This window comes from Salvia hispanica, chromosome 4 (genome assembly GCF_029641045.1).
Source record: "Salvia hispanica isolate PSC_SH4W2 chromosome 4, Shi_PSC_v1, whole genome shotgun sequence".
In the NCBI taxonomy this organism is placed as follows: domain Eukaryota; kingdom Viridiplantae; phylum Streptophyta; class Magnoliopsida; order Lamiales; family Lamiaceae; genus Salvia; species Salvia hispanica.
In genome coordinates, this window is record NC_142695.1 from 23136040 (window position 1) to 23146009 (window position 9970).

Genomic DNA, 9970 nt, shown 5'->3' on the forward strand with positions numbered 1-9970 from the left:
GTTCTTAAATGTAAATAATCCTCGCAAAATTTGAAATGTTGGTTATTAATTAAGGAAAATTGAGATTTATGTTGGTGGGATTCGAATCTTAGATATTAGATCATCCTAATATCAAAGATTATAAGTTTGAATTCCGCCAATGTCTTTGTAGGTCTAATATCAAAGTAGAGTTGTCAAATTTATCTGACCGACTCAGCTTAGCAAGGCTTAGACTCGATATGAGTTGACTTAGACCAGCGAAACAAAGTAGGTATGGGCTGAGCTCATTGGTGGAAGTGATCTCTAATTGGACCGTTTTTCAGCCCCAACCCAAGCCCACGATTATTTGAAACCCAACCCAGCCTAGGCCTAGAACCATAAAAAACTTAGCCCAGGACGAGTCCAGGCCACACCCAAATTAGTCCCACAACTACAAATCAAATACTCCATCCGTCGCATAAAAATATGTGCACTTTTCATTTTCGTTTGTTCCATAAAAATATGAGCATTTTCATTTATGAAAAGCTAGCCCAATTTATGAAAAGCTAGCCCAATTTATTACCCTATACATCAAGTTATTTACAACTTATACCACCATTAATGCAGTAATAATTAGGGTTGGGTAAATATACCAAAAAGATGGTATATCGATTGTATCGTACTAAAAAATATCAAATTTTTGGTATACCAAAATTTTCGGTACGATACAATACCGTATCGTAAGTTTTTGATACGATAACGATATGAATTTTCTTATACTAAGGTATATAGTTTTATATCAAATATACGATATATATTGATATTATCAGTATATATATCGAAAATCAATACGTATTGTACTATCGATACATATCGATTATAATAATAATATAATTTATTTTTTCAAGATTAAAAGTTTAAAATCATAAATAGATATCCATTTAGTTTATTTATATGTTCAAAATATATTTATTGGCAACCCTAAAATCATAAATAGATATCCATTTAGTTTATTTATATGTTCAAAATATATTTATTGGCAACCCTAAAATCATAAATAGATATCCATTTAATTTCAATATACCGTTCATAACGGTATACCTAAATTTCGATACGGTAACGTTATAGGTATTATCCATATCGAAATTTTGGTATACCGAAATCCGGTGTACCTAAACTTTCGATACGGTAACTATATGAAATTCTTTTCATATCGATATTTACGATATGATAACGATACAAAATTTTCAATACAATATACTATATCGATCCAGCCCTAATTGTGCCTCAGTTAAGTAGTTTTCATTTTTTATTCCTAGTTTTTCATTTCTAAGCGAGTTGAGGGGGTGGAACTATGCTTGCTAAGTCTTGGTCATTTTTCATGTCACGAAGCTGCCTGCAATTGATTTTCTTTTAAAATTATCAAAGTTTAACCTCACAAAGTGTTATATTTGTTGTTGCATAAATGTGCCAAACGTTTTTGCTACTTTAGTTTATTACCTTGTCACGTTTTTTTTAACAGCCCGCCCTCATAGGGTACAATAAATGCGGCGACTGCTACCAAAACGGACTTAAAAGAAGTAAACATAGGCTAGGGTTTCATTTAAAGAGGCTTGACCTAAGTATTAAACGAGTTATCAGAGTCGCAAGTCAAAGGTTTGATCAAGAGAAATAAATGAAGGATAAGTACTATAAAGTATGATCAAAACTGAAGGGTTCAATAAATCTCAATGATATCACAAGATGTCTCAAGATTCTAAAACGAAAGGGAAACAAGTGCATAATATCCAAATAATACTAAAGTGTATCAAAAACTCAGCGGAAAACGACCAAGAGAAAGTGCAGCTATGTATGAAGACACAACTCCGCTTGAAGTTCAAAACATCCATCTTAATTAATTATCATGCTCAACACCCGCCACCGCTCGTCATCGTTCAACTTGCACATAAGGAAAACACATGCAGGGCTGAGTATTTTGAAATACTCAGTGAACTCGTTGCCAAAACGTTTTATAAGTTATGTCACCCTTACCATAGTGAACTCGAGTTTTAAGCAGTTAAAAGAAATATCACGGGTATCACAAAATATATTTCCATAGACTGGCCAGTCAAACAACTCCCCACTTTTCTCATCAGGTTTCCACAATCTCAACATTTCCATGGTGCGACGAAAGTGTGGCCACACTTTTCGCCCACGAGGCCGGCCGAGTAGCAAGGACGGCTCCCGATCCCCTCGTGTACACAGCCTGGTAGGGTTTGCAGCCCGTACTCAAGCCCGAATTCGTTTAAACATATCCATAGCCCTATAGCCCAATGGAGCGAACTCTCAAAGTGGACATCAAGCGCACAATATCACAAACAAACAGACATAGGCATGGCATAACAGTTAAACCACTCTTATCTCTCTACATTTATAAATTTGCGCATAAAGGAGTTTAAGAGTAAAGCCCACCTCGACTGCTTAGGTTTCAAGTATGTTCTTTCCCTTGTTATCCAGCTTCGCAACTGAGGTTTCACCTTTTTAATCACATAGGCACATATCACAAATCAGATTCAATACAAACTCCTAACTCATACATGTCTCAACGCTTTTCCCTTTTCCCACCGATCTATTTTAGCATCATTAATCAATCAAGATCATGTTCATCGCATAAGTTCCATTCGCATCTCAATTCTAGATCTAACATCAACATAAGTCACACAAGAGTAATTTGCCCACATGCATACACCACACAAACACAACACACACACACACGACACGCACACACGCGCGCCACACACACACACGCCACACACATGTATACATATTTCCATATCCCCTTTACCCCACTTTCACTCAACAAGATGCATGAGGGTTCAAGAATACCGATTAATCGGTTAGAAAGAAGAGGAATCGAGTAGAAACGAAGAAGATGAATATAAAAATACCTTATGAGAAAAACGAACGGTAGAAATTAAGTATTAGACTTGGTTCTTCAAAATTCTTGGATCAAACTTCAATTCTTCTTCAAAAGATGACAAAATATTGGAGAATAGAAGAAGAAAAATTGGAGAGAGTGGAGAAGGGGGGGGGGGGAGAGAGAAAATTATGGGGGCTAGGGTTAGGGGTTCCTCTTATTTATAGTGCTCAACAAGATCTTTAGGTAAATAGAATAGAATATTTGGTAAGATTTTATTCTCCACAATTAAATAAATAAATATTGTGAAGTAGGGAAGAAGAATTAACAAAAATAGACTATGGTATCAAGGCATGTAATTTTCAAAATATATGGCTCCCAATTAGCCAAGATTTTATTTTGGTATATTTTACGGAGTAGAATAAAATATCACAGAGCAAAATAAAATAAAAATTCTCCCATTGGAGGAAGAGAAATAGGCGTTTAGTAGCCTTTTAAATAAGGCATGGATTTTTAATATCAACTAAAATAAGATATGGCAAGATCTCTTGAGGTATGGAAAGATTTGGTAGAATATTTAAATTCTAGGTATGGAAGGAAATCAAGTAAGGAATCAATTAAAAATAAAATAATTCTTCCTTCCCAAATATAGGTGATTTTCGAAAATCACCTTAAAACAATAGGGTTCGATTTTTCTTATTAGGAAATAGAGAATAATTGGGTTTTGGATTTAATTTGGATAAATATCCCAAGAATTAAATTAAATCCGGAAAAAATAGAATTCCCTCTCCAAAGAGTCAAGGGGTTCGAAAATCTCAAGAATTAGGTAGCTAGTATTTATGGAAATTTTACCTAATAATCTCACCCACCCTTAAACAAATAATTCACCTCATTTAATAAATCACATGTCACATCACATAGTCAACAAGTTTGACTTTTCAAACTTCTCGGTCAAAGAAACTCATGCAATAAATTCATTTATCAAATAATTCACATCTCCTACGTCATCAATAATAAATTCTAGGGCTCTAAAATTAGGGTTCGGAAATTCGGGATGTTACATTTTTGCTACTTTAGTTTATTACCTTGTCTATGTATTCATATGTATACGTAGAATTCATGCATCTGCAATAACGTTAAAGAATAATGCCTATTTCAGATATATACTTTGAAGATGAACTAAAAGTTGTTTGGATGTTAAATTCTTGTGATTGTGCAGTTTACTATTCAAGATTAGCCTAAATAGGTAACAAATAGTATTATACACTAATCTATTGTTTACTAGATAGCTCAATGTTCAAGTAATATTTGTCCAACTACTTTATTGTTGTAGTCCAGTGGTATTATTCACCCCTATTCATTGTAAGAAAAATAATAATATTCACTCCAAATTACTACTGCAAATTGATTGTTGCAGACGATATGACGATACCAGAGCAGCTCACCTGCCCTTTCTCTGGGATGATTATGACTGATCCTATTATTCTTTGGAGTGGAACGATTTGTTCTTCATTCCCTCTTACTACCTCATAATATTTTTTTTCTAAAACTTTTTTTTGGAATTGAACAGACGTGCGATCGTCACTTCATAAAAGGCTGGGTTGATGCTGGGGGAAACATGCCCAAAAACTGGGAGAAAACTGTCACACGCGGTTCTCGTACCAAACCACGTGATACACGGAATGATAACGATGTGGCACGAGAATCATGCATTTGAGCCACCAGAATATAATTCCAATCATGCCGTAGCGGCTGCACTCTTTGAAGCCGGTAACTTGGCTCCCCTCATCAATATGTTGGAGGACAATGGAGATGAATTTGGAATGAAAGAGGCCGCGTCTGCGATTTTCAAGTTGTGTAGACTGAGTGAGAACTAGGCTAGAGTTAGAACAGAAGGTCTAACGGAAGTGGTCATGGTAAAGTTGAAAAATCAAATGCTCAAGAGGAAGATGCTTGAGATTCTTGCACTCCTTTCGACCAATTTGAATTCCATCAAGGAGATGGCTGAGATGTGTGCCATCCCGTGCTTGTTTGAGATCTTGCGGGAGAATCCTGGTCCGATCGATATGGATAGGTGCATGCTCATCCTGTACTCTATCTTCTGCAAGGGTATAAGCACGTTTCCAGAGATGATAAAAGAGGAGAACTTGTTGAACTGGCTCAAGCGAAAAGGCACATCCTATACCAAGCGCAAGTAGGCTAGGTAAATATACCGAAAAATATCGAATTTTCGGTATACCGAAATTTATCGAAAATCAATACGTATTGAATTATCGATACATATCGTTTATACTGATTATAATAATAATATAATTTATTTTTTTAAGATTACAAATTTAAAATCATAAATAGATATCCATTTAATTTATTTATATATTCAAAAAATATTTATTGGAAACCCTAAAATCATAAATAGCTGTCCATACCGAAGTTCGGTACGATATACCGAAATTTCGATACGGTAACGACATAGATATTATTCATATCGAAATATCGGTATACCAAAACTTTCGATACGGTAATGATATAAATTCTTTCATATCGATATTTTCGATATGATAATGATACAATATTTTCAGTACAATATACCGTATCGACCCAGCCCTAGAACTAATAATAATATGGGTTCTAATATCCATATTTCTATAATGGGACGGATGAAGTATTATTAATTCTCACTATCCTTATGACCTATAAAGTGATTAAAGAAGTACTCCATCTGTTTTATTAAGTTTGGATCATATACTTTCATAGGATGTTCCATTAGAGTCATTTTTTTGGCTGATTCCAAAACACTTATTTTTCTTACTTTATTTTCTCTTCTACTTTTATTCTTTTGGGATCATAACATCTATACCCTTTTGATTGACCTCATAACCAACAAGTACACACTTATAATAATATAGGGTGCAAGTTTTGTTCTTCCATGTTTGTGGAAATGAATTGAGCTCCCAAATATGTGAGATTAAGTCTTGAGGGACTTTATCTATGCTGAAAATGTAACGTTCCAAAAATAGAGTTAGAAGAAATATATATTTTTTAAATTAAATTAGATACAGTAATCTGTATATATGTGTGTATAAATTAATAGTCTAACAGATATAAATCAAATTCTACTTCTATGTACTAAATGGGCCGAAATGAGGTTCTACAAATGCGCATAGTGTGGAATAATCAAGATATTAATATGATGTCTTTTTTTTTTGCGCTAATATGATGTCTTTTTAATGTAGTATTAATGGAAGAATTTATATATTATTCTTTTCCAATTTTGACGGTAGGCGTGTGATGCAGAGGAATTGGGGAAAAATGAGTTTCCAATGCTTTGCGTAATTAGAATGATCTTTTCCAATGCTTGGTTAATTACATTGGATATAATTGGCATGTCACTGCAGTACTGCTATATGAAAATGTGATGATCGTCCTACGAGGACTATACGGATCTCGCCCTATGCGGGCTATATGGTGCCCACTATCGGGCTATACGAAAATATGGTAATCGTCCTACAAGGACTATACGGATCTCGCCCTATACGGGCTATATGGCGCCCACTATCGGGCTATACAGTTGACATGATGTGATGCTCGCCCTATATGGGCTATATGGCGCCCGCTATTTGGGCTATATGTTGACTGTGTGGCCGTGTTTATTGCTGAGCATGACAGGGGGCTATATGATGTGGTTTGATTAATATACGATGATGTTCAAGGTTAAATATGGCTATATGGATGAGATTAACTGTGGCTTTTATTAGTTTATAGGGATGTACATGTGATATGTCGCTGATGCATATGTTGTGTGACATATGGTGGTGATTTATTATTTGGATACGATATATGACCTATGAGATGCAAATTAGTATAGGGTAAAGTATATGTATTTCAGTATGGTTATTATGGTGATATATGAAAGGTTGTGATAATATTTAATTGTATGAAATGTCGTATAAATAAACACGAGTCTGATAAAGGTTTGAAAAGAGTAAACAAAAATACATGAATAAGTATGGGAGGGGAAAATTCTAAAATGCAAAATTCTTAAGTGCTAATAATGATATCTACTATATAGTTTATCGACCCACTATGGACTCGCCCAACCATCCGCGGCCGGATACCCATTCTCACTCTTTCCAGCGCACCCAAACTCCTTTGTCTGATTTCGATAAGTTCACACTGGAGCAGATGATGGGGCTGATGAGTCCGGGCCTACCGGAGACCCCGCCGACGAGATCTTCCGGCGACGGCGGTGGTGGGAGAGGCGGCGGCAACGGTGGTGGTGGGAGGGGCGGCGGCAACGGCGGTGGGGGGAGGGGCGGCGGCGACGGCGGTGGGGGGAGAGGCGGCGGCGACGGCGGTGGGGGGAGAGGCGGCGGCGACGGCGGTGGGGGGTGGGCCGGCGGCGACGGCGACGGGGATGGCAACGGCAGCGGCGGTAGCGAGTCGGCGGTAACAAGTCGGGGCGGGCACTACACCAAAGACGAGTCGATTGCTGTGGCGAGGGCATGGGATGCCGTCACATCAGACCCCTGTGTTGGCACCGATCAGACCGAGATGGGCTTTTGGAAGCGCGTCTTGTTGACCTACAATGAGTTCAAGCCGAGAGGCGCCAAACCGCGTGACGCGGAACAGCTCCGGAAAAAGTTTGGGAGGATTCTGACACCCACCAAGAAGTTCGCGGGCATCTACGGCAACAACCTTCTCAACGCTAAGAGTGGCTGCAACGAAGCCGACGTGAAGGCTCTGTCTGTGTCCCAATACAACGCGCTATATAAGCCTAGGTTCAACCACTGGGAGGAGTTTCTCGTTCTTGAGAACTGCCCGAAATTCAAGGTCATCTGTGCAGAGGAGACTGAGGGTCACGGGGCGAAGCGCAATAGACGCAACAGAGCCGGGAACTACAGCAGCAGCAGCGGCGGACAATCAATCGACCTCAACGACGCCCAAGCGGAGGAGCCCTCTGATACACACACCAGGCGCTCACGCCCTCCGGGGCAGAAGGCCAGTATCCGCAGCGCCCGAATGTCTGCAGGTTCCTCCCGCTACTCGGCAGCCGCGTCTGGATCGCGAGGCGCGCAGGCGCCTTCTGGAGCTCAGTCCGTGGACCATGGGGCCCATGTGGTCTTGAACAGGAACCTGAATGTGCAGTTGATGAAACAACTGCAAGATAACTGCCGTTTCTACGAGTCGGCCACCGACCCGGTCACCAAGGCGATATACTATGAGCTGATGTGTAGGATCAGAGAGGATCTGGGGCTGACTGGTCCAGGGGCGACGCCGGGGGCGGTGGGGGTAGGGGTGGCGGCGCCGGGGGGAGTGGGCGACGAAGATGAGGCAGAGGATTCCGACTCCGCCACCGAGTAGATGGTGGCGGTGTTTTTATTTGTTTTTGTATGTTTTTTTTTTTAAATGTTCGTTGTGTAATTTTCTGGTATCCATGAATACAACGAATATTTGGTCTCATCGAACTTTTTAATTTTATTATTATCTCGTTCTCTAATTATTTATAGTCCGATAATTTTAATTGTAATTGAATTAAAATATACAACAAATAAAATAAAGTGAAATTTGTCCATCAAAAAGTGTCCACTATTGCTACGGACATTTTTTTTTGTGGCTGTGGACAAATAAAATGGGGCTATGGACAAAAAAAAAAATTGTCCACCAAAAAGCATCCACCTATAGTCGATGCTCTAATACAAACATGTCTACCAAAATCATTTATCTCTATAAGCAATAAAATCAAGCAACGCCATCAACGGCGCCGCTCTCCCCGATTCAAATCCAACAAGCTGCTCTCCCGCCTCCCTCTTCAACTTCTCCGCCAGCTCCCTCGACTTCTCCACTCCGATCAGCTTTGGATACGTCGCCTTACCCGCGGTCGCATCCTTCCCTGCCGTCTTCCCCAGCTCCTCCGTCGTCTTCGTCACATCCAGCACATCATCCACCACCTGAAACATCAGCCCCGCCCGCCGAGCGTACACCCTCACCTTCCCGATCTCCTCCTCGCCCCCGCCGCCGATCACCGCCCCCGCCACCGCCGCCGCCTCCACCGCCGCGGCCGTCTTATGCACGTGGATGTACTCCAGCACCTCCAATCCGACGCCATCTCCGCCGCCGCCGCGCAGATCTACGACCTGGCCTGCCGCCACGCCGTCCGCGCCGATCAGCGCCGCCACCTCGCCGACGACGCGGAGGACTCTGCTCGCCGGAACTCCTGCCGTCGCGGCGGCGATGTGCTCGAAGGCGCGGGCGAGGAGCGCGGTGCCGGCGAGGACGGCGGCGCGCTCGCCGAAGGCGATGTGGCAGGAGGCGCGGCCGCGGCGGAGGTCGGCGTCGTCCATGGAGGGGAGGTCGTCGTGGATGAGAGACATGGCGTGGATCATCTCGAGCGCGCAGGCGGAGGGCATCGCGGCAGCCTCGTCGCCGCCGACGAGGCGGCAGGCGGCGAGGCAGACGATCGGGCAGATGCGTTTGCCGCCGGAGAGGAGGGAGTAGCGCATTGCGTCGTGGAGCTTGGACGGGTGGCGCGGCGGGAGGGCGGCGGCTAGGGCGGCGTTAACGGCGGTTATCTTGTCGGCCATGTAAGCGGTGAGATTGAAGTCTGGATTGGGAATTTGGGGGTGTTTTTGGTGGATTGGTCTGATTAGGGATTTGAGGTTGTGAGCTAGTGGAGGAAGCCATTTGCAACTGCTAAGCATTGGATTCACTCTAATTGCTGCACAGATTTTACAGATATTTTGTTCTGTGCTATCAGATTTATCAACTGTTACTCAACTTTCAACTATTTTGGTTTGGTCAAAATGACCAAATATTTAATTGTACAGATTGAAGGTTTATTGTTTTGTCTCCTCAAAAGTGTAAAGACTCGACTAAATGAATTAATGAAGTACTTAATGAGTAATTCAAGTTAAAATTATATAACTATTCCAAAAAATTTGATTTTGTTGCGCCCACCACAAGTTTACAAATAATCCTAGTGTGATTAACCCCGCGGCTCAAAATATTTTTATGATTAATTTGACATTGTTATTGAATAAGAAACAACATCTATAAAATTATAAAATTTAAACAAATACTCCATTTCATATCCACATACTACTGTAGTACTTTTTATTC

General features: G+C 40.8%; 1 protein-coding gene across 1 annotated transcript; it reads right to left on the reverse strand.

Annotated features, from left to right (window-relative positions):
* Positions 1-8366: 8366 nt before the first annotated feature.
* On the reverse strand, positions 8367-9663 carry LOC125192886 (geranylfarnesyl diphosphate synthase, chloroplastic-like). Its single transcript, XM_048090557.2, has one exon. The coding sequence runs from the start codon at positions 9550-9552 to the stop codon at positions 8569-8571; it is 984 nt and encodes a 327-aa protein (XP_047946514.2). The 5' UTR covers positions 9553-9663; the 3' UTR covers positions 8367-8568.
* Between the last annotated feature and the right edge of the window lie 307 nt (positions 9664-9970).